This window comes from Andrena cerasifolii, chromosome 3 (genome assembly GCF_050908995.1).
Source record: "Andrena cerasifolii isolate SP2316 chromosome 3, iyAndCera1_principal, whole genome shotgun sequence".
Lineage (NCBI taxonomy): Eukaryota > Metazoa > Arthropoda > Insecta > Hymenoptera > Andrenidae > Andrena > Andrena cerasifolii.
The window spans coordinates 18835623-18861808 of NC_135120.1; the positions used below are offsets into that span (position 1 = coordinate 18835623).

The 26186-nt window shown below is 46.7% G+C and overlaps 1 protein-coding gene across 5 annotated transcripts in view; it reads left to right on the plus strand.

The window, feature by feature from the left end:
- Window positions 1-26186, plus strand: part of Ten-a (Teneurin-a transmembrane protein) — a 593712-nt gene that overhangs the window by 359352 nt on the left and 208174 nt on the right. For all 5 annotated transcript variants that reach the window (XM_076809436.1, XM_076809438.1, XM_076809439.1 and 2 more), the window contains one exon: window positions 9690-9765. In XM_076809436.1, the coding sequence (XP_076665551.1) occupies window positions 9690-9765 (76 nt within the window). The remainder of the gene's footprint in view (window positions 1-9689; window positions 9766-26186) is intronic.

The following is a 26186-nucleotide window of genomic DNA, read 5'->3' on the forward strand; positions in this document are numbered from 1 at the left end:
TTTTAATTAATGCACAGATGCCGTTACCGTTTGCACTAATTCCGTTCAATTTAGTGTAACTGCTAAGACGACAATAGATTTTGGCTTTTACCTTCTTTTATTTTCAGTAAATTCTGGTAAGTTATAGAAGTATCGTCTTGATCTAATTTCACACTGTAAGTAGAATGCAGATTATACATCTGTGTGAACAGTTATACAAAAAATCAAGAGATTATGACAAAGTAGACTAACAAACGAATTTTACAACCTCTCACACATCCGTTAACACTGTGTACTTTGTGAGAGATTTTCAATCCTTCTTTTTATAACCGTGTGGAGTAATATGCCACATGTTTGTCGCTATAATATGCCACAAACTAATATTTTTATAACTCTTTCTATTTAATGCCATCGAGTTGTTTTTTCGTATTAGAATCATGTCTAAGAAGTATGCACGAACTTCAAACCGTGCTGTTTGGTCAGACGAAAGTTTAAAGGAAGCCATTCGAATGGTGAAGGAAGCTCGTACTACAATATAGAACAAATTTTGAGAATGTAGATATTTTTTATGACAAATCGACTGATATAGAAAATGTGCAACTACCTCGCAATATGTGAACTATATTATTACGATAAAAGAGGACCTAAATGTGACTAGGTAAAAACTACTTGTTGCAAAAAGTGGGTCCGTGAAGACTGCATAGAGATTGAGGACTGTTTAGTTTGTTAGAAATAACTTTTTTTCAAATATATTTTACGTTTCATTGAGTTCAAATATTTGTTATTAGTCACTAATAGCTTGAATAGTTTAAAATATTGTTGGTTCTCAAAAATTTGAGTGATTAGTTCGCAGTTCATAGCTTGTGGCATATTACCTCAGACCTTGTGACATATTTACCCACCACTTGGGTAATATGCCACTTTCGAGGACTTTTGTATTTGCACGTTTCTCATTGAACTATAAAAGTTACATACCTTTACTTATTAGTCAATATACAGAATTAGTTACACTCTCATATGGTTTTATCTATTTCCCTGTATCTACTTATACTTGCGAGATATCGCGTTTCAAAGTTAACTATGGCATATTACCCCGAGTTACCCTACTCTCAGAGCTGGATAGCGATCCAGCTGCTCCGACAGACAATTCCATCCAACGAGAAAAGCTTAAAAAATAACATAGATCTCGAGTTCCACGATCCTTCTAAACTGTGAATACACCTTCGCGATTCGTCTAGATAAAAAAGAACAAAATTTAATCACTAAAAATCAATTTCCACGAACCTCTCTTCACTTTAGAGTCTTCTGCCAGCCAAGTGATTGATTTCTTTCCGAACATCCATCTCTTAATCGAAGACTCGTACTTCTGATCCAAGCGGATCACAGCGAAGGAACACTAGTTTCCGCGGAGCTCGATGCTCAGGCGCCAATTCGATCGATATTCGCGAGTACAAATTGAACACGAATCCCATCACTGTGCTCCGCGGATGCGGTCTCATGCCCGGGAACGCGCGCGCCAGCGTGCGACTATTACATCCGCTATCCAGCCGCAGTTGAACGGCGAAAACAAGGGCCGATCGGTGGATCCAGCGATCCAACGATTAACCACGACGAGCACACGGTCGTCGGGCAATATCCTCGTCTCTTCAGCAGTTGGCAGGGCGTTAACGATCATAACACATCACGCGCGGACCTATAAGGGGTAAAGCGCTGATCAGAATGCCTGGGCACGCAACCCCTTGGATTACCTTGGCCATCCACCGTCCCACGGGCTGCTTGTTCTACTGGTAACTGTTTCCTGTCCCCGTTCCACCGCATCCCCCTCCGATAGCCACAAGCCCTTCCCCCTCGAAATCCCACAATCGAGTGGCGGACTATCGGGAATCGCCCTAGATCGCCATTATCGTTAATCAACCCAGTGTTTACGGAGTCTTAAGCGGCGCTGTTTGGCCCCGCGGACGCATCCAGCGGCGAGGACACGCATATGCTCGAGGGGTTTACGAGCGGCGACCGCACGGAACGATGAAGAACGGGGGAAGGTTTATGGGGCCGTTTTATTCGCGCGTATCACCGACACTTCCCTGGCTCGCCAGCTCTCCCTAAAGATCTCCCGATGGATACGGGGACACGCAGTCGTTCGACTTCTCGCGCCCGGCGAAGAAAACGGCACTGTTTTATGCGACTGGCCATTCCTCTCGCGTTCCTCTAGGATATTCCGATGCGTATCTATCACTGACTGAAGCGCAGCCAAAACTCGGGGCTCCGCAGTGCACGTGGAGAATCGGCGACATCCATCGACCGGTCGATCGCCTCGCTCGGTCTCCGCCCCGGTAGAACCGTTCAGCCAGCGTGGCTCGTTTAATCGCGCCGCGGGATTCTCTTAACAAGAACGAACGAGCCCCGTCAGCGTAGGAAATGCAGTCGGCCACGCGAAACACGGGCGGGAGGGACTCGGAACAAGGGAGCGGACAAGAGAGGCACGGACGGATGCTAGAGTGGAGTGATAACTGGGACGATAGCGCGAGAGCGATAGCGAGCAGTTGGAGTGACAGTCGAAAGGGCGAGTAAGAAAACGGTGGGAAGCGCGCGGGGAGTGGTGGACGGGCAGGACGTTAGAAAATGGAATTTCGGTAGCGGAGGGATGCTAGCAAAGAACCTGGAGACCGAGTAGTCGGCGTAGAGGGGTGGAAAAGGAAGGGAAAAACGAGAAGAGCCTGGTAGATGGCTAGGTCCGTGGATGGAGTGGATACAGTTGAGTCTGAGGGTTTCTTGGTTGTTGGGTGTTTGGCCGTCCGCCAGAGAATCTCTGGAGCGCGACGGTTACCTTTTTCTCCTCTGGGAGATCTCCTCGGTCCTGCGCGTACATACACACGCAGACAGAGGAGCCGTCGTGCAACGGATATCCACGTGCTAGCGGAGCGTCGTGTGCGCGCGCGTAACGCTGTTTCCGCGATGGTACCAGGGGTCCGTCGTTATACTCGCCACTTTCGAAAAATCATCCCCCGTCCGACGATGCTGTAACTCCTCCCACCCTGTTCTTCCTCCACCTCTCTCCTCCTCCATGGTTCCGCGGATGCAGGCGCGTGAGCAGCGCTCATCCGTCAAGGTCGCGGTTAAACCATTTATGCCAGACGCGACTCGTTCGGTTTCCTACCCGCTGGTTTCAACCGGCGTTTACGCGCGGATACGACAATTCCCGCGAACAGAGACGGTCGTTCGCGCTTCACAATTCGCGAATCGCCGTCCCTAGGCGACCATTCTTCTAATGCAAGCTTTATAACAGCGGCTATCATCGCTTTAGAGTCGCTGCCTATTCCACGTCTCCTCGCGACGCGAGTTAATATAATTGCGACGTGCATGCTGAGCCGCTTCTGTGTGCACCACAGCTGCCTCCTACCTTCGTCTCTCTAGTTATACAGGCCGCTCCAATTTGCTACCTAAATGCTGCTCTATTATTAACGAGGATATTATGAATTCAGCTAGTCGGAGGTAATGGGACACTGAACAAGAGGGTTGAAATGACTCTTCGAATTCCTGGTAGCATCGATAGATAGCTCGAAACGCTTTCAAAGGAAATCCGACTGGGTAGCTCCGCGAATGGATCGGTAACGTCGCTCGAGGGACATCAGGCAGATCGAAACAGCGAGATATACCGCTGGCCCCGCGATCCAAGAAACGTAACAGCCGTGTCATTAACCAGCCCGGTGCATCGACCTAGTTGTTGCCGCGCCATTACCGGGTAATGACACTTTTTCAAGCCCAGGTAGACGTTACGGTAGCAGGCCGATTTCGATCCTGTTCCGCCCACTTTGCCGCGAGGCCGCTCGAATAGATGGCACGATTCCTCGGAAATCAGCTGGACCACAGCGGTATCATCGGGCAGAGGAAAACTGCGCGGCAGCGGTTCCGTACACGAGCTTAAACACGGTAACGCGAGATGATCGATCTTCCCTCGCCTCGACGATACATTTGCTTCCGAGGAGAGTGTCAATCGTTCGCGATGCTGCATCCCCTATTTCGTGGCGGACAGGTTGATCGATTCGAGCAGCGCACTTCAATGCATGCGCGTATAACTTCTCGGTATATGGATGCGGTACAAGTTTGGGACGATCTCTGAAATTGGAGGAAATAATAATATTAATGATAGTAACGGAGAGTGGGGTAATTTCGAACACCTCAGCAAAAAAGCAAACAAAACGAAAACTATGTGAGAAATGAATTTGTTTATTATTTACAAACATAATTAAGCTATTCATCTGTAGAGTACTGTGACGAATTTGTGACAAAATTATAATAAAAATCAACTTTATAGTGAAAAAGCAAAACCCTTGGTGTTAGTGATTACTCGACTGCCGTGGGGTAATCACGAACAGAGGGCTAAATATCGCAGAAGTCGCACAGAAAGCGCAACTTCAATGATCAACCCATAAAAAATGTTGCTACAACCTATACCTAATGTATTTTTCAGATTCCTCTTCTTGTGCGATAGAAAAAAAATTGCAATTGGTCGGAATATCGAATAAAATAGTAAAGGTCGTTTTTTAAACTTTTTTCTGAGCCTGTAATGAAAATTCAAAAATCCTTTTTGTAGATTTAAGTAAGTTTTGTATATGCTGAAAATTTCATGAAAATCGGTTAACGTTGCTAATCTCGAAGGTTCGAGATTACCCCATCCGATTTGTTCGTCAATACCCCACGACATCAAAAATTAAAAAAGAATTTATTTCAGAGGTTAGAATCATGATTCAAACAACATCTTGGTCAGAAAATGTTGGTAAAAAGTGCTTTATTTCAGCTTAAAAAAAAATTGGTATCATTAATTCAACAGTAATTACATACAATTGAAAACTGACAAAATATTACTTGAAACACGATGAAAATAAAAAATTGTGTTTATCTTGAATAGCATGCGCGTTCTGTATTTATTACTTTCTGCTCGGCGTTGGATACAACCTAAACTATTAGCTAGTGGAGAGGGACCATCGTTTTTATTTATTAAAACGCCGTAACCATCGCATTCGGGATTACCCCGCGCTCGTGTTTACCCCACTCTCCCTTAATAGTTTGATTAACGGAAAAATTCTACTCATACACAAAGAAAGAGTAGCAACACAGCTCTTGATTACATAGCATCGAAGCGAAATCAAATGATTCCCATTTTGTCGAGTTGCATTGTCCCCAATCGCTTCATATTTCCAACTGTGTATTTCAAAGAATCGTTGTAAAACTTTTTCCGAAGCTTGCCTCCAAAATTAGTCCCACCGCGATGAAGCTATCCGAATCGATGATTGATGGCGACACCGTAAATCCCAATAACACCGGAACGATGGAATTAAATTTTCCACGGGCGCGATCAGAATTCGTTTGGCGCGCTCGCCTCTTTTGACGACGAATAGCGCGTTTGAAACGAACCACCCCACGAAATACCGACGCATTTGAGAAAGACTCGCACGTGTCGTCGCTACCCTCCCCGGGGACGTTTTTCAGTTGGCAATAACATTCCACGAAAAACAGCGCCGCGGAGCGTTTCATTCCCGCCGCGAGCGTATGAATACGTTCGACGAACGTGCGCCGCGGTCAGCGAGGACGGAAATCGCTTCTCCGAAGGGTGGCCACCGGAAAATATGAGATATCGAAAGACCCCTTCGTGGATCCTCGCCATATTCTCAGCGTAATCGCCATGGCTACCCGTCGGAACCGTGAGCCTGCTATACACGGTGTCGAAAGCTGAATAGTCACTGCGCATCAGATCTCCGACGATTCTTAAACCAGAAAACCTAAACTTTCATGTTCTCATTTTGCATTCATGATTAATTCCTTTAGCTAATTCGCGGCAGCAAGTGGAAGTGGTCTGTGCCAGTCAGCCGCGCGTCCAGTTCATTTGGACGCTCGTTTTCCTTCGTTGCCAGCCGTCTACGCAGACAAACCGATTGTTTACGCGTTAAACGGGCTCCTGGTCGACAATTTATGCTCGCCCTGTGACAAAGGGAAGCCAGCTCGCGCTCCGGCTCGATCTGTCACGGTGTCTCTTGAGCGCAGCAACGCGCACCGCGATCAAAGCCTTTGATCTCGCAGGCCTGCGTGTCAATGACGCCGTAATTCCGATCCTGGCTGCGAAGGATCGTAAGGTTCGGGTTATGTGTCCTTTACTTCCGCGTTCCCGCCGTTCAACCGTTTGATTCTCCGCATCGGGAGCGTAACAGACACCCTCTGATTGCGAATAGTGGCTTCTCGCTGTGTTGCGTCTTCACGGCGGGCTTCACAATGAGGTGGGTGTTCCTGTGAAGGACTGCGCGTGTGCGCCGCTCTATTTTCTACTCTATCGTCGGGTAACTCAGGACGAACAGAAAGCATCTAACGAATGACAATGAATCTACGTTAACGCTTCGATAGAAAATTCGAATCTCTACGCAGTCGATGGAAATATTTTAACTTCCACGCTGGTAATTCTGAAGTTCTAAGACGAATCCAGCGATCCCTCTTCCAAGTCAAAGTCAACAGCCCTGGAGATTCTACAGGATCGCGGGTGTGCTTAAAACGACCCACCGTGTTCTACAGTTGGCGCAACCTGTAAAACTGTGCCGTCTTCGTAACAACCGTGGCCGATTTGCATAAGCAAATTTCGCGCGGCATAAATGTTTCTGCCGAGTCGTAAATTGGATTAAGCGGACTCCTTGGAAATTAGCCGTGCAGTTTTTAGCCGGTACGGCGACGCTCGTCCCGCGTAGTCTAGACGCTCTCGCTAAGATCGCGTTTGTTAAGTCAGCGTACACTCGCGGCCGCTGTTTGCTCTATCTCCCTATCTCGCTCTCTCGCAGTCCGTAAATCCCGGAGGTTCGAAGAGAGCAATATCGCGGACGACGATTCGTCACGATGCTGTGTACCGAGGCGCGGACCCGGATCCCGGGGAATTTCGTAAAAATCTTGAACGCGAAGACAGTGACGAATTGCCGCGCAGATAAAGGGGACGGAAGGCGGTGGAAACAACGCTGCGGACCGATGAAGACGAAACTTCCGTAGCGCAAGAAGTAAACCGTTAACCTCCTTTCTTCCGCTCGCGCTAATGACTCTGAAGCCGTTCAGTTTCGCTAAATTTTTTCGAACCCCTCCTCGAAACGCAACTCTTCGCTCCGTTTTTTTTTTTTTCGAACCCGGGTTAGCGGATGCGGGCATCCGTGACAACTGGGGAACGGCGCAGTGTTTGGTGGGGCGCGAAGCAAAAGGTAATATTGCGAAGACAACGAAGGGGTGCCAGAAATTAGGAAGTGGAATTTTGTATTCACTTGCTTCGCTTCACGTTTCGAATGTCGAGCAATATTAAGTAGAATTCCAGTTAATCTGCTGGCAAGATTAATAAGAGACTCCCCTCTGCTCCTACCTAAGGGGTTTACTCCAAAGTTCGCGCGTAACAATCTTGCCAGCGGAGTGCGCGATGTCGCGAATTCCGGCACAGTGTCGACTTTTGGGCCGGGTCAACGAGCTTGTTCAAAACTACAGTGTCCTTGCAATTACATGCATCAGTCGCACTGCTACGCAAACACGTAGTTACCGCACTGGCTTCACGTGTGCCTCGGAGCATTCCTATCTTCCATGTTCAGTTAACCTCGATGGCGAGTTTCGGCTCGATATTACACAGCAGCTCCGTGTTTCGCGCGAGTAGAGAACAATTAGCGGTCGCTGTTGGGCCATCGAACGGCGGATTAAGATTTCACCAAAGTTCGACCCCCGCGAGCCGCAGTTGTTGCGGAAGAAAAAGCGCGTCGGGGCCACGTGGGCCGATCGATGGGAGGACGTCAGTGGCGGCTACATTACTTATGAAGTCATTAACAATACAGATAAAGGGAAGGTAGTTCGCGACGTTCCGTCGGTTAGAATATGCATGGCGTTTCCAGCTAGGCGAGCCAGAACTCTGCACGGAAGGAAGGCGGAACTGAATTGCAACGTCACACTGGCATCGGCTGGGGAAGAAAGTTTAAAAATTAAACGCAAGCCCGCCGCGCGCCAATACGCGTATCGATGCCGATGGAGCTGCGGGCGCCCTCTCCATTCCGCGCTTGATTCGCGCGCGTAGTGCGCAGCGCGCATACAGTGCCCGTTTCGTTTAGCAATTCTAGCTATAGAGTTGGTTTCCCTCGTGAAGCAAGTGTATGAAGTGTTTATGGAACGTTAGAATTAGTGATTTTGCAGATAGTGTAGTGGTGTTTTATGTTCGGAAGCTTCTATTGAAGATTATAGAAATAATCTAGGTTTACAGGTTGGCGTGTTTAAAAAATATTCCACAGAATTCGCTACACTCTGTCTGGAATATTATTACTCAAGGGTGTTTTCAGTACACAGAGTTACCATTCTCTAAGTTTGTGTTCGAAGTTTCAGGATTTATTACTCTTCTAAATAATAAATAATAATTAGGAGTACCTACTCGAATATTCGAATAATTAGGGGTAATCGAATATTCGAATAATTGGGAGTATTGGAATATTCGAATTATTCGAAGAAATGTTCCACTTGGATGAGCCCAGCCCAAAGTATGAACATTCTATCACCTAAATATTATTTTATCGGGACACTCATGCTTTCTTATCACTATTCCAACATCGAAACTCCCTTTGCACCCTACTTTTACTTCGAAGCACTTATTCCAACTCGCTGATTGCCGTCAAAATTTAAACCGAGCTCAAACAGTAGAATCGTCTACGGAAGGACATAACTCCGCGAAGAAATTGCATCCTCGAGACCCATTTTCCGTGCAACAAATTAGCAACGTGAAACGCCTCCGGAAACGACCGTGTAACGATAATTGGTGGACAGTGCACCGAAAGTCAAGCAACTTGTGTCTAATAAATTCAATTATCCCGTAGCACGGGTCAAGTTCCTGCTACCAGGAGATCGCCCGGTTCACCGTGCAGCCTTTGCCGCTTGTCGTGCTAACAAGACGCCAGCTACGATGTCGTTACTTTTACGGAAGCTGCTCGTTGCTAATCTATAACAGCGCGAATGCCGTGGGGCGTCGTGTTACGAGTAAACAACCGATTCTCTTCGCCTCGTTAGGAGCAGCTTTCTTCAAGTGCCCCTGTCAGGGGGGGGAGGGGGGTAGTTTAAACGTCGTTAGAGGGTGTTCTCACCTGATTCTCAATCGCGGCTGCTTGGTCCAAAGTCCCTTTGCGGACTGAACACTGCCCCCTATCGGTAGTAGCTATTCTTCGGTACTTCATAATCGGAGAACCCGATGAAAACTTCCAATTCGACAAAACTACCTGCAGCGGTAGAGAAACTGGTAGCTTGGACATTCCATGCGAACTGGGACAGATTTCGGAGTAAGTTTTCGTAGATTGCTGAAATTTGAATATGTTGTAGTCTTTAGTGATATTTAAACGTACCTCAAAGGATTTTTCAAAATTTTGAAAAATGATTTTACAGCTGTTTGAAGTTAAGTGCTAACTTTTTTTCAATACATTATAGCTATGGAAGTAGTAAACAGATGGAGATGAGCTTTACGGTGCTTATAGAGACGATATTGAAGTTTTAAGAAAAAGTTATTTCAGTTTTAAAAAACAAAATGAACCATTTTTGTGCAATTATTTTAAACAAATGCAGGTTTTACCTCTCACTGGTCGCGCTCGCTATGTCGAAGCAGATTAGGTATATTATTTGATTTCAAGAGCGGCTCTGTGTAGCAGTGTGTTAACGAACGATGCTTTTGTGTGTTGCAGAGTACTTGATGTCGGGAAGTCCACGGAGCTACCCAGCACGGTCCCCCGGGGTCGCTTCCACGCCGACCGTCACTAGGTGAGTAAGTTTAGCATTTCATGAGTACCCGCTCGAGTTCCACGCGCGTAACCCGGCCGGCACCGTGAAAATCTCGCCCGAAAAACGCGCGGGCGCACGCGTCCGACATATCCATATTCCAGCAGGCAATAACACAGATTTCCGCGTAAGCCAGATCACGTAAGCGGATTTTTCGCGCGCGGCGGCTGACAAATCCGCGAGACTTATCGGTTTACCTGGCTGCCGGATTTCGCGCGGTTGAATTAAGCCGCGAAAAATCGACCGTGCTGTTGACTCTGCCGCGAAACCGTTCGTCGCCACCACGCCGACGGCAGTTTCGACGTTAACTGTACTCGTTCTCGCGATCGTCTTCGTTTTTCAGGGTTGATTGTATGATATTCGGGTCAGTGAGTAGGATTTTGTACTCGTTTGGGGATACGTGTAACACGACTGATAGGAATGGGACTTGCTTGTTAATGACCGATAAATGGTGGATTGTTTTGTGGGGATACAGTATTACGCGATGCAAGGTCTCTTCTCCGAAGCTGAAACCACACTTGTTATTTTCATTCTGGAGGTTGCAAGGAATCTCGTCAGTATTCGAAAACAAATGTGCACCAGTGATTTCAGATCACGCTTTCTTAAAAGGGTGTTCAAAAGCCCCTTTGACCAAAACCTAAGTAGACATTTATCCAGTGGCGCATTCAGAATTTACTCTTGGGGGATGCTGAATTGAAAGGATAATATAAAATAAATCTAATAAACTTTAAATTTACAGAATATAATCTAGTTTTCTTTGCTATTTACGAAGCTCTTAAATTCCTTCAGTCATGGTTAAATGGATCTACTGTTTCCTTTTTCGTTTGGGGGTTGCCAGAGACCCTTACACCCACCCCCTGTATCCGCCACTGCATCGATACATTTCACCACGAAGCTCAGCTTGCAGACTACCAAATTCAGCCCAGGTATTAGCGAAAGCTCCACCAAGAACAGAACAACCTGGTACGCGTTTCCATTTCTCATCGAAAGAGGGTTAATTCAATGCCGAGTACGTTACAGCCGCTCGTTTGATATTTTATTCATTCACGGCCGATATTAACAACGGTGAAAACGCGGGTATCGGGCCGCAGAAGTGCCATTATCCACCGCGTGGCTGTCGTTTGCTGTCTCTCTAATGATTACAAATCTTCGGCCGAGCACTTTTGGCAATTAGCGAGTCATTAGCAGCTCCCTGGCCTCGCGCCGGTGATAAAATCGCCGCGCGACGCGAGCCAGAGTGAACGCAGGAATTCCCTATCCGAGTAACGATTCCTGTAAAACCAACTGGAATTCCCGGCCTCCCCTCTGCTGGGGGGTGGGAAAGTGGCGCGAGGAAAGTTTGGAAAATTTAAATCAATCGGTTGAATGGGACGCGGACGTGGTCGGAAGCGCAATAACCGCGCTGGAAATACCGTTGGGGGTGGCGGGGGGGGGGGGGGGTGAGGGGACACGGTCGAAGATGTTTCAATTCAAATGAGCCGAACTTTTAAAATATTTAGAACGTCGTCCCAGCGTTCACCGTATTTCGCTGTTCCCTCTTCTCCCAGACGATTCGATCGTCGCCGACTACGCGCGCGAAATATCGAATTAGCCTCGCTCTTTATTCTGCGCCGTTAGCTTGGTCGCGTCAGCTTGAATAATAAGTGCAGTCAGATTCGAAAGACGCGTATACAATGGCCCGTAGGTTTCTTCGTACGCATTTAAACGGGCAGCTAGGTCTGCAAGCTGCTGCATTGCCTTTTGCATTTTCCGTTCCCGCGTATAGGTATGTGTTTGCTGGTTTTTTTTGTAGAAGTCATTTGGAAGCGGAGTTGGAGTTAATCTTTCCCAGAAGGTGTACGAGGTTCGTGCCTTTATTATTTACGCGGGATTTCGCGGAGATTAATGGACCGCGAGGAATGAATTGCTCCTCGTTTAAGTGATATTTAAGAGTGACTTAATGGAGTTATACTCGCGATTAAGTGAATGCCGCGTAAAGCTCGGCCGAATGCTGGCGAGTAAACGTGGTTAATCGCGCGATTTATGTTATTCTTCGCGGCCACCTGTGGCGGAATTGCGCGAAAAAATTGTCCCATTTCGTGTAATCAACACTAACTCTTCCGGCAATAATGCAGACAGCATTCCCAGCAATTTGCTACGTTGATGGCAACAAGCTTCTTCTGTACGTTCATTCTATTCGCGATTATAAGCATCGCGAGTAACTCAGACCCACCCCGATACCCAAGAACGCAATTGGTAACGCTACTACTCTCGTTAAGGTTACAAAGCCCCGCTCCTCCCAAGCAAAATTCAATCCCGTTTGTTCGAGCGATATTCCCAAATCAGTCGGCGACGAAGGGACGTCGAGTGACGCGAGCAAACCAAATAACTCGAAGAGTAATCGCGGAACTTTTTCGCTCGACCGCGAAAAGTAGTTCGGTCATCCCCCGAACAATGGGCACGAAGGCCTTTACCGGCCGCCCGACTCCAGAGGTTTTTTCCTCGGGAGCCGTGCTCCAGCCACGACTGGAACGCCGAAGAAAGGAAAGGCCATCCGTGTCACCGGAAACGGTGGGTCAGCGAGACGGAAGGTACTCTGTTGCTGAGGCAACGGAGCCGAAGGAACACGCGTGTGCCCTCGGACCTCCGAGCAAAGCGTTCCCCGACCTTCCTTCCTTCCTCCCATCCTTTCCGCTATTCTTCCATCCGTTAGCCCTAACTTCTGCCTTTCTTCCTCCAGCCCCCGAGATTCTTAACGACCCACTTCGTCCCGTGGCGCACCGGTAATGACCACCGTTGCGCGGACGTTCGCCGTGAAAATTCCAACCCCCCCGCTCCCGAGCGATTGAACTTGTCCTCGACTTCGGTAAGAAATACTAATGCCAGTCGTTTGGAAGTCAAATATTCCGACGACGCGAAATGGAAGCCGTATTTATGGGGCCAATTTGTCTGGTCGGTTTTCTGGACGTTCAGCAGGTGGTCGGAGCACTTTGATTGGAATAATGCGACGGCAAACATGGCACTTTGGAGCAATTAGCGTTCGCGGATATCGTTCCTCTGAGAAATGGAAGGGTCGCCGGGTGGTTCTTTGAAAGAAATTAGCGAATATACTAAAATGTCACGAGCACGGGGGGAGGTTTTCATCGTCACGGATGGCGGATCCGATACGCCCTCTTTAGTTCGCGGCCCCGTCGATGCGAGACAAAGAAGACGTCTACCGTTGGCATTTATCACTTATTAACTGAAGCAATTCAGCTAAAAGAACACCGTCCGCACTCGAGCGCGAGTAAAGGCTGCCTTCTTTTCCTCCTTTTCCCTCCTCCCAGCCCCATCTGATCGCTCCACCTTATCCATCTCTACCTCCTCGATATCGTTTCTCTCGAGACTCTCCCAGCCAGCGGAGCCTTCCCAAAACAAAACATAGCCATCGTTATTGTACGAGAAGGGATATCGGGGGAAAAACTTTCGTGTATTTATCGACTCTGTGCTTCGATACATGTATGTGCTTTTATTACTTTCCTCGATGCGATCGCGCGTAAGCTTCGCGGGTCTCGATGAGTATCTAGTTCCCCCTCAACGCGTTACCCCTCGAACTTGAATAATTTTCGGGATTTTTTCCAACCAAACAACGCAAGTAAATCAATGGATTCCTTAGTATAGTTAATATACACATATTGAAGGGTAAAAGAAATTTTTTTCAAGCAAATTCGTGAATCCGATTCCGGTATAATGTTCGTCAAAATGTGCGCTGCACCAAAATAGTTCCTCTGACGTTGACAGTGCTTTAACCATACATTTATCCGAATTCAAAAAGACAAAAATATTTGGAAACTAGAAGCCTACGTCTATTGCAGAAAAGTCAATATCGTAAAAGATAACAAAATGGTGGACCACTTAAAAAAATCATATTTAACGGAAAAATGTTGATAAAAAAGTTAGAAATCCTGCATGTCATGTAAAAGAGACAGGTTTTTCGTACAATGTATGGGTGTATATCCAATTTCTTCATAAAATTTGTGGAGAGGATTCTGAAAACGTATGTCATTCGGATAATTTCTCCGATTTCTTACAGTGTTACTCACTTAAGGGGTTACACCTAGTGTTCCTGATTTCTCCATATTTTTTGTTTCTCGAGAAAACAGAAATGAGATCACATTTCTCGAGAATTCTCGAGAAATTGAAAAAAATATTGCAAAAATTATATTTTTGGAATAATGTTGATAATATTTATCAAAAACAAAAGAAAACTTTAACTAAATGATTCCTATATTTTTACAAAACTTTTTGCGCTTGAAAGAGCAACATTTAAAGAACATTTAGTAATTGTTTTCTTACAAAAATATTTACGTTTATAATAAAGTAACAACCGACATCCACGAAGCATTTTTAAAAATTTGGTATTGCGGTGAGCACTGCCAAGAGAAGACTTCGATCTTTTCTTTCCCCTTTCATCATCGCTTTGCACAACGAGTACCAAACTCCCAAACTCCAAGAGATAACGAAACGCGATCTCAATCTGGACCCATTTCGAATCACCTCTTCAACAGGCCTCAAGCGCAAAAAATCGCATTTACCATCCGACACCCTTCACCGTGTCAAGCACCTATCGCCTGCACAGTGCCCTCGTAAATTCTCGAAAGAATCACCCTTTGTACGCCTCGAAGCAACCGAGCGGCGCAGCAACAGCGTTAACGTAGCCATAAACTAATACTGAAAGCGCCCTCCTCGCGGGTCAATCTCTTCAACTACCCTGTAAACTGACTTGCCGCGATACTGTCCACTTTCATCCCCCCGAGCCTCCCCTAAGGATCGTGAGACGTAACGCAACTCCTTGCTAACTGAACTTACAGACACTTTAAACCGGAGAACACTCTAAACTAAACTCGTTCTCGCAGTTATAGCGCGCTTAAAATCCTTTTTCCGAGGCCCCTCCACGAGCGGAGCGGCGCGGCGGCGTAACAAGATATTTCCACGATGCCGCAATTATTTCATCGAGCTCGCCGAACGACGACGCGGAGACGGCGGCAGCGGCGTAATCCCCCGTCAACTTGGCGAAACTTTTCGCGGTAGCACGCTTCATTTAACTCCGCATTACGCCTCCCCTTAATTCTTCGTGCTGCCTCTGAAAAGTGAGTTGTTTACTATGCATCCCTTCCACGGCCGCGTATCCTCCCCCTCGCCTGTAGACGGTCCACGGCCGCAAGTGTACCTTTTGTCTCCGCGGCCACGCCGGAACTATTTAAATTAATCAACATGGAAACCTTAATCTCCCCAGACGTCTTAATCTGGGCTTCAATTTGTGCGACTCGAGCCTCCATTCGTCCCACCCTTTCATCCCCCTCCCACTCCTTCCCGTATTCGCTCGTCCTCCCTCTCCGGCAAATAGGTTTTACGTTTTCACGAAACGCAAGGCGCGCTTTAAGGGCAAAACGCTTATTTTTCTTCTCCGCTTTCAACCCTCCCCCTGTTCCCTTTTCACACGCCCCCCCGGGGGAAACGTTCCGGCGGTTAGCTCGGTCGAGGAAGCACGACTGTAATTGCGCTACAATATCCTCGTTATTATTATTCCGCGATATTGTAATGTGTAATTCAGGTGAACCCGCCTCGCCGTGGGTAATCGAGCTGAGGGGATTGTAACCGGTGCGAGCGCAGGGAGCGAAATTGTACATTTTTCTTGCCCGTGCTTTTGGGGGAGGCTGCGGCGAGGAACGGAGAATCGGGGGAGAAACTTAAAACGCGAGGTTTGGTTACCGTTGCGGTGAAGAGGTTTCAGTTAATTACGCGATTCTTTGAAGGTCTGGTTCTACGGTCCCTTGGTACGGCCGGGGCGGCAGCTTTCCCCCGGAATTCATCAAATCGCTGCAACTTTGATGACTGGCGACTCGCTAATTCGCCGCCGTTCCGACGAGGGTAAAGGAATACATTTGCGACAAGGGACTCGATTATCTCGAGAAACTATTGCTGCTGGCGTTACTTTTCGAGTTAATAATCAATCAAGTCCTCTGCTCCAAGATCAACGCCATCGAAATGATCAATTTACACGAGAGTAGTTGAAACGTTCGCGTGAATGCTGAAATCAGCACGTGACACCCTCACCCCTAGAACGATTATCCACGCGAAATCTTCGTCAGCCACTCGAGGGTGCTTTCGATGGACAAGATAACGGCGCAGGGGTGCATCCTAATTTAAGGGCGCGAGCTTCCTACGTGGCCAGTGAAAAAGAGAAACGCGACCGGCAGGGTGAACAAGACAACGAGCCAGTGTTAATAAAAATCCACGGCTCGGCTCGCGTGACACCGCGTGATAGGGTCGGTTGTATTTTTCAGGGGAGTGTGCACCTCTTGGCTGCTCGCTGAGGCTCGCCACGACGCACAGTGGAGAAATTTTGCGATTTTATGGCCAAAACTACAGAAATGAAAGTTTTGAATTTTACAAATTTAATACAATTGTCAATTGAAGAACTATTTCCAATTTCGTGGTCGAAACCTGAAAACTTATTTTTAATGTATAAAATTCGGCACTTTTACGTTCTAATATATGAGAAACTAAATTATCCGAATAACAGCACTTACAAAAATTACGAACGATAGAGATTTTTTTATTATTTACATTTATACACTTTTTTCTTTGTTAGAGCATGCCTCTGCTACAGTGCAGCAGGGAATGGCAGAAGGGTTATCGCGAATAAAGTCGTTAAAAAAAAAAATAAAAAGGTTTATATTGTATAACATGTGAACCGTAAAATAAAAATCATTGCAGGATAATATGGGATTGATTTTGCATTTATTTCGTCGAATTCAAAAAATTATTTTTGTGGTTTTGGTCATAAAATCGGGAAATTTCCCCACTGTGCGACGGTCCTGCGTAAAATTTCGACGCAGCAACGCAATTTGAAATGATCGCCGACGATATCGAAAGGTGCGGGATAAATAATCGTGGGATATATTGTGTCTTTGTGACGAGTGTCAGGGTTGAGGGAGTAAATCACTTTGTTAGAGGATGAAGAAACTGGCGAGGTGTAATTTTATATTAGTGATTGATGGTATCGTTTAAAATGTCTATTGCGTTTGATGGAGGTTTAAAGAGGGGTGTGATGATATATTTGATTACCTATATTGGCGTTGCAGAGGTGCAAGTCATACCTACACTTTCTTCAGTGAAAATTCCCCGGCGAAATATCGAGCGAATTTTTCGCCACAGTAATTTTTCGAAATAGCTAGCGTAATACCCTGCACGAACCTGTAATTCACAACCGCCTACGAAGTTTCCTCGGCTATACGATACGGTCTAGGCAACGGTGCAGCGATTTAAAATGCGTTAACCAAGCACCCACCTCAACCGTAGATAACTTAACCTATTTTTATCTGTTCGAAACTTGCACTCCCCCATTCTACTTCAAACTTCCCAGCAGAACCGTACACATACACATGTCGCGTCGAGTTAACGTTCTCTGCTTCGCGATGGTACCATTATAGCAGCGTCGTACATAATCCATCGAACCTGGGCCATGGATTGTGCAATTCTACAAAAACTGTCTGCGTTAATTAACTAAGTACTGACTTCAATCTCCTAGCGTTTGATATCTATACCTCGTTTGGAATTCTCAACAGTGCTTCTAGTATTCTAAAATATTAATCTCCGAACAGGGTAGATTGAATGTTCCGCCAGTGACGACTAAAATCGCCCCAGGCGACAATTTATCGAATCCCTGAGAATTCATCGTCAAAGATCCAGAGGGACGAGGGATCAAAGTGTGAAACAACGATCGCGACCGGGAACGACAGGCGCGAAGCAAAGTCGAGCGTTCGAGGGTCGACACGACAACAGGAATCCGAAAGTGGGTTAACAATTAAAGGGAAACTTCGGGCGACAGTTGAATTCACGCAAAATATACTCTCACAGGGGCGTGGAACTCCCGTCGTTCCCCCTGCACGCGTATGTACCCTCCCGGGTTTTTTTTTCCCCCACCGACGTGTTCGAAACTATGCGCGCGTCGTTGAATTCGTTAAGCGAGCAGCCTCTCCCCTCACGGTTAATTTTCCCTTTCGCCAACTTTCTGTCATATCGGTAATTTAAATTCGTAATTAAACAAGTTTCGCAACTAATCGTTAATTGCCCGCCGCGGCACAACGAAACTTCTTGCGCGGGAAATATCGCGCGCAAAAATTAACGTCGCGTCCGTTGACGGCTGCCAGCGTGAAAAACGGAAACACGGGGCGCGGCGTCCCGACGTCGAAACCATGGGGCAAAAATGTTTGACGGCTTCCGCGCGGGGAAAATATTATCGCGGCGAGTTCGGCAACCGATCGAGGCCACGCTTTTCAAAAGGAACATTTGCCGATACTCGCAGCGCAACCTGCTAATGTACGTGGCAGCTGATTGCGAGGGTAGTCGAAGGAACAGGGGTGCTTGGGGCTGTGCAAGGTACAAGCGAAGGGGTGCGTACCACGTAAGATGCGGAGGACAAAATAATTTGACAAAATATGTTTTTAACCCTACACTGCGAATTTTAGACGATCTAATACACAACCTTTAAGTTCAAAATAAAAGAGGACCAGAGACATTTTTTTGCATTCACTACTTAGGTACCGTTATTTTGTACAGTTTGGCGTTTAACCGATTTTGTGGTTAGTTGTAAAAGCAAAGTGATGTAACTAGACGAAAATGCGAAGTTCCAGGATGCAAATCACTTTCATTTATAAAATGTTCAAAATGTTGCCTGCGCTTTTGTCTGAACAAAAATATATTTTTTTTATTATTTTATTATAAACGGGAAAACCCTTTTAGAATACAGATATAAACAAGTAAATACAAATATATAATTGTTTTGTAAAATTCTGTAATCAATAAAGCACTTACATTAAATAAACTCCCACTGCGCGAGGTAGCAGACATGATACACGTACATTAATTTCACTAAAAACATTATTTTCATTATTTTCCCCTGATTCACAGGCAAAATCTACGTTAGAAACTATTTTTCTTGTCACAAAAAAAAAACAATGCGCAGTGTAGGGTTAGGGTAAAGTTGCCGAATATGACGACCTCTCCTAATATGAGAACCCAGCTTATCTCCGCTACAGAGCTCTTGAATGTCATAGCGATGCTATTTCTTTACTAATTAACCGTGTATTAGTTATTTTGTCCGCACAGTGGCATTGTAATCAATTGAGCGTCTTGAGCAAGCACATATTTCTGAAATAGGTTGCAGAAAGGTTTTGAAGTGGTTCGATTAAATTACAAATACCTCTAAAGTGGTGAGTGTATAATGATTTTCACAAATACTGTTGTATAGTGCTTGCATTAAATGATGAAGACTTAACTTCGCAGCTACTTAGTAGTTATCATGTTATTGTTCCCAAATATGAGACTCATATTAGGAACCCATTTTTTTTTATCTGCTTATTTGAATGACTTTCGTTTTTATTTTATTATGAAGAAGCCGAATATTTGTTATAGTACTTTCCAGTAGCTTGCTAAAGGCTACATATTCTACTTTTAAAACGTGTATCGAATTTCAATAAAAGTGTTCTCAGTCAAGAGTTATGATGTTTCGAAGAAATGGGTCTCGTATTCGGCTACTTTACCCTAAGTATCATAAAGAAGTCATTATACCATGATCTCAAAAAATATTCTTTCTTACCTGAAATTCTTCAGAAACTAATCTCCAAGTGTACAAGCACAAGCTAGCTGACTTCCCCTGTCATTACATTAGAAGGCAGATCGGGAAGTATCGTGGACACGCGACGAACTCACCCCCGTTAAACGCAGGCCGGTTGACCGTGCACGTTCACGTGCGTCTCGCTTCTATTTTTGCCCCGGGAATATTGAAAGCCAGGGATTTACCGATTATAACGGTAATTGCAGCGTTGCATGTGAGATGCACCGCGATCAGGGGCGACGGCCTGCCGTAACGTGGCCCGTTGACATAAATCTTTCTTTGGCGCGAGTTAACTGAAAGCGGCATCGGGGCGCGCCCGCTCCATCGCGGCTCACGTGCCTGGGAATTTGCATCTCGTTCACGTGACGCGCGTCCTTTTGTAAACAGAATTCGTGAAATTGAAATCGCGCGGGTCGATACCGAAACTGCAACGTCCGTCCAGCCGCGGCGGAGCGATGCTGAATACTGAAACCAATTGTTGCTCGCTGCAAGACAGGTCACTTCGACTTCAAACTGTAGATTATGATTATGATCGGGAACTGACGTTGGAGTTAAATCGAACGCCCCGATCGACAGAAAATATCCTTTCTTAGGGTGACGAAGTTTTGAGAAGGGAGAGGTTGAATATTTTTGTGAGATCGTTTCAAAGAGAGTAGAATGTATTTTTGATTGGTATCTAGTGATTAGAGCGTCGTCGCCCAACGTTGTCGCAAGTGAAGCGGCGAGTACTATGAGCTGCAGTGCGATTTGCACTTAGGTGGGCATCGCGTTTCGCGTTATCCGCGCCCATAAAGCTCTCCGGTCATAAACATTAATCTGCCAGGTGGCAGGCGTGTCTGTCGTAATTATAATTGATGGTATGTTAATTACAATTTACGCAAAAACCTGCTCGCCAAGGGGGAGACGTGTCGTGACGTAATTTAGGGCGCCTAGGCTTGAACGTCGACGATAGCTCAATCACCTGCGATGCGATTCTCTGTTGACTGGGTTCACCGTGTACCCCTCCCGAAATTTGCTGAATTTTCACAGCCGTGCGTCGAGGAAATTTCAAAATTCTGAAGGTATTCTCGGAGAGAAAACGCGTAAAAGGTTGGCCAAGGAAAGGTACGCGATGCGAGAGAGGCTCCAGTTTCAATTATCCGACGGGAAAGTCTACCCCCGGGTAGCTCTTTTGTTTTTCTTCTAATGGCCCGAGCATCGAATTACCTGGATATTTATTTATCGTGGAGTCGCGAGGGTCGAGATCAAAGCTCCCGAGCTTCTCTGGCAAACAACGGTCCACGGAGGAATAATTTCCCCCAAGTTTCCCGAATTTCACCGGGGCGAATGAGGGAAAATAGAATCACTTGGGGATGTGAATGTGCTCGGGCTCTAGGATCATTGTTTCTCGCGTTAAATTCTCTCCTGGACATCGCAGAATCCTCTGCTACTCGAATTCCATGAATCCCCGCGGCCTTGCCACTAAAATATGTGCCATTTCGTGCCGAAAAAGATACAAGGGTTTCGACCAAAGTGACTTTAAATTCCACTCCGCTTCATTCCAGTTTACTCATCGGCGTTCCTCTGGAGGCTGAATTAAAAATTCTGGACCACAGATAAAAGAGTAAACCTGAGGTCAGTGGGTAGCAGCGTCCAGGACGTTTCAAGCTTCCCTCTGTTTTTCCTCAAAGGGACGTTACATCTCTGCCTCTACTAAACGAGGGCCACTTCTAACAAGTCGGTTTGACCTTTCGCAGAAGGCCCTTTAATCGTGCAACGAAACGATCTCGAGATATGATTCGTTCAAATTACGTAACTCACCCTTTACATTCACGCTATAAAAACAACCACGGTTCAGTCTGCGGTTCCCTCCCCTTCCTTTCACTTTTCCACGTTCGAGCGGAAAGGTTGTTCGCTCCTCACAGACTAAAGGTCTCGGTTAGGTGTTTTCCTCTTTTTCCCCGAACGGCGGCGCGAGCAACGAGACGCGGCAGAATAAGAGCGAGGGTAGGCGAAGTTCATGGGGGGCGGTATGCAGCGAGACAGAGAGGCAGAGGGCTGCTCGCCAACCCGCACCGTGGGGGAGAAAAAGTTATGGCGCAAGAAACAGAAGAAAAGCGGAAAACGGGTGCAGGGGCTGGGGAGGCGGGAGAGAGATTCGCGAAACCCGATATGAAATACCAGAGGAGAGCGTGCACGGGCGTGCGTGGTGTACGGAAGACTTGCTGCAGTCAATATTATCGTTCTGCCGGACGTGGAGCGAACGCGAAAGAAAGCAATCGATATAGGATGGAACGGGCCTCGCATTCCGACGATATTCCGCGACGCGACGACCCCTGGCCTGACAGTCCACGTGAATTCTTCGCAACGAAACCTAAGGTGAATGTCCCAATTTCTGCTCATTTAAGAGGTTATAAAAAAAATTGTTTGTGATCAAAATTTGCAGAGTAATTGGTTAACTCTTTAATAATAAATCAACCAGTCGAAAACTAGTTAAAAAAGATATTTCAAGATGTTTAACTACTAGTAATTTGTAATTAAATATAATGCTTTAAATGTCCGTATTTCTGCTCACGATAAATAGCGATGTACTTTAAATGTCCGTATTTCTACTCACCATTTGTACCAATTTCTGCTCACATAATATGTTGCCTTTTCAAGTTAAAATAAGTTACATCTTTTATGGAGATGTTTTATAACACAACAGTAAAGCATAAAATGATGACAAACAAAAAATAAAATGGCTTCGAATACCAATAGTGTTCCTTACCACAACCAGCTAAAACACGGTCGAAAAATCATGTGTCTCTCATTTTAAAAGTTTTTCCTTGCTTATGCTGCACTTTGATTAGCCCCAAGCTCGTGCAACACTCACGTAAATAGCCGCATAATGACCGCGAAATCACTGTTTAAATATCGTTATCGAGATTCGAATTAAAAGCATCAGCAGCTAATGAATACGTGGATACGCGATAAAGGAGACGCAATTAGCTGGTGCAGAATTAGCCGCGTCTGGTCCCGCAGTCACCTCGAGGAGCCTCTGATCGCGATCGAGAATACTGTCGTCCATTGGCGCGACGTTTATCGGAATTGGCGTTATTGACACAGGGAAAGGCAGATGATAGTTTTCACGGAGGTCAGTGGGAATGGGGAGACGCCGGAATTACCAGCAACGCTTTGACGGTTATCACGACGTGTTCCAGGCGCGTCTACGAGCGACGGAGGCAGCTTTAAAATAATTCCGCGGATCTTCGGCCTGCTCCTAATAGCCGAGGAATAAGCTGTCTCGAGAGGCCTCTTCAGCACAAGCATGCCACGGCGTCTGCGATCCAGATCCAGGGTGTTCATCCCCGAAAAAAACGACGCGGGAAGCCTCCACCTAGGCAATAAGACTTAACGACGTGGCAAGAAAACAGCCCCCGGTAGGAGGATCCTCGTAAACCCTCGGAGCACGCCTGATTCGAATTTGAGTCGGCAAATGGGCCGCGTCAATATCTTCGTCGCCAGGCGCAGCGCCATCCCTTTCTACTTCTCGGATCGTTTCTATTTACGGAAGGTTAGGCGGTTTAAATATTCAGGGGGTGTTGCTCCCCGTTCATCCTGACGTATCATAACAGGCAAAGAGAGCCTCTCGCGACGCAGACTCTCCGGCAACTTTTACGATGGCCTTGAAAGCCTCCATTTCCCGCTGCAAATCTTCCTCTTTGCTTTTCAGCGCAGACGTCCCAGTTCCTGGGAGACACTCTCCGCCGTGCAATATGTATTTCACCATTTGCTACCACTTTCAGGGGTGACACGTAGGGTTCATCGCGAGGAAATTATCGATCACTGTCTGCTCGGTCGCAGACCTAAATATTATAATTGCGCAGGGTTCGAAATGGGGTGAAGATTGTCCCTCTTACTATTAAAAATTAGATTTTCCCTCGGTATGATCGACGCCATTGTCCCTCTAGACTCTAAGCATCCCCTTGATTCCTGCCACATACCCTATGCATACTAAACACATTCTTGCCCTCGCGCCTGCCCTACATTTCCAGGGATCGCTCGGCGAACAGTTTTTTTCTCTCTCCTGTTGCGCCCGGTGGTTGCAAGATCGCGTTGAAAAATTCTCCTTCGCCCTCTCTGGCCTATGTTCCTCAGCCTCGTCGCCGGCACGGCGAAACGAGCGGTTAATGCCCCGCGAAAGTTACGGCCAGAAAACACACTTGTCGGGGAAGAATAATGGCTGCCAGAACGGGGGCAGTATCCCCGAAAGCACGAAATAACATCGCTAATGTATCTTTATAACAGGGGCGAATCGAGCTTTATTATGACTCGAGATCCGCTTGAATATTCGCCGCTATTTCCATTTGACCCTGGCCTGTTGCTACGCAACTCGCGGCACCAGGTCCCGATCCGCATAAACAGGGGAGAGGAGCTGTTTTCCCGCGTGTCTTGCCTCTCCGTGGCCATTTCTTTTCGCCTTCGTTTAGCGCGGCCCGCCAAGCCACCGACCACCCAAACGAGCGAAATGCTTCGTCCCTTCCACTCTACGACATCCAGCTGGGACGTCGGAGGATCCGTTAAAAATAACGCGAAGCAAAGTCGGCCGTAAAGTTGCCAGCGCTGGGCAGAACTTTGGCTGAGGATCGTGGCAGCTCGTCCGAGTCTACGTTACATCACCAACTCCTCCGGCGTGATTTCGTTTAACCGACTTAACAGACGTCGCCGCGATATTCCTCCGAAGCCAGAAGAAGCCAGAAATAAAATATTCCCGCGGGAGAGCTCGCTAGACGGCGCAACGTTTCTCTGTCTTATGCGCGGAGGGAAGCTCGGGGCTGGCCCAGTTTCTAAGATCGCACCGCTGCTTGCCACGCCGGGGATTCGGTGGTGAATTTGATTTATATTTAATACGGCCGACACGACTGTCGGAATTAAAGTAAACGAGGCGTGCCGGTGGTCGTGATGAGCTCTCGAGCCACCCTTGGAGGGATCCTTTTCCTTCGATAGGATTGGGTGAACCAAGGGAGAGCTCGCTGGATGGTAGGCTCGTCGTGCGACGACAGGGCGAGAGACTTCGGTACCCGTTCGAACGCTATTATTCGCGTTTGAAACGCGATCCCGCCGCTGCCAGTAATTGCAAATAATAGCTGAAGGGGCGGCGAGTGGATCGGGAGGGCTGGGTGGAGGGATCGTTAATATTTTGAAATCCGAAACGGCGCTCGCTGCGGATTGTTTCGCGTTGCGTGTGTAAACGTCCTGTTTCGCGCGGAGGATCGCCGAATAATTGCATCCTGGGATTACGTACATTAGACTCGTGGATTTTAAACTCGTTTCGTTTAATCATGCCGCCCCACTGCAACCCCACCGGCCACCCTTCGCTCTTGATTACGCGACCCGTTGACGTGCGCGCATCTTTCCTGTCTGTCGCTGTACGCGCTCACCTGTATCTCTGTAATTTTGTAAATTCGACCGGTTCGCTCGGTTTAAATACAATTATTATTTTAATTATACGCGTCGCCCAACGGTCCGACCCCTTCCCTGTGGAAACGGTGTTAAGCGCGGGCTTGTTTTCTGGAAATAAAAGCGCGCTGACGTCGTCGACGGTTGCTGACGTTTCGCGAGAATTATTCTGGGAAAATATAATTGGACGTGTCGGTGACGTCAGCGAACGGAGGGATTCGTGATTCTTCCGTTTGGCTTCGATGCGATGGTTCGCGGAATAAATTCTGCGACTGTATAATAATTTATGGGAGTATTGCTCCGCGATGTGTTTTACAATGTTCCTCGGATTTTGAGTGGACGCCTCGGTGCACTTTCAGCAGAAACTACAGACAGCTCTGTACTACTTTGCCCGGTACGAATTAAGTGGTCTTCTAAGTCAACTGTGCTTTATGATATCCGTGAATATTAATCCACTCCAACAGAGTTATCGCTAATAAACGTTAAAATGAAGTTTGGATACCGCGCAGCAGAAAAATGCGCCTCGTTGCACGGAGAATGATAATTAGAACAGTTCCCCAGCGTTACATAATTTCGACGATTGCATCGAGCAAGTGCGCGGCCTTTTCGATCGACACTCCGCGCGGAGGGTACTTGTTAAATAAAATTATGCAAAGATGAGCGTAACGCTGGGCGAGCGTAACGAAGGTATGTAATTAGTGGCAAGCACAAACATGCCGTTAATTGCTAAACGCTCGACATCCGCCGGCATTTTAATTGAGATTATAATTGCCATCTATGAGTTGCAGCGCGAATTAGACAGTAAATTCCCTTTCGCGCAACAATCAGAGCACGCGCAGACCTGCCACACGTCAATTCCGCCTGGCTGCACACGTTCCCTTAAATCGAAGGTCTTCGCTCTCTCGAAAACACTTCCCTTTGCTCCCTCAATATTCCCAGATCAGTCGCAAATCATTCTGAAACCAGACATCGTCCAGGATCGATTTCAAATTCGTCGAACCCAATTCCGTCTCACTTTGGATTCGATTCCAACATATTAAGTTCCACTATCAAACTCGTCGACCTACCTCTGGCTCGTTAGCAAACAATTCATCGAAATGAATTCGATTCCAGTGAGCACATCAAACAGATATTCCGGCCGCTCCTTATGTCCCAAAGGAGAATGCAATCGCGGCTCCTCTAATGATATGCAAAGGAAGAATTCGATACGGGGTGCGACGCGTGCGAAGCTGTTTATTCCTTGACAGGTCTCCGCGACTTACCCTCACTTTCGCCGTCAAAATCGAGTTTGAAAAAGCTCGTTAAACCGAGCCTCCTTTGCCCCGCTCCGCATTCCGCTCCC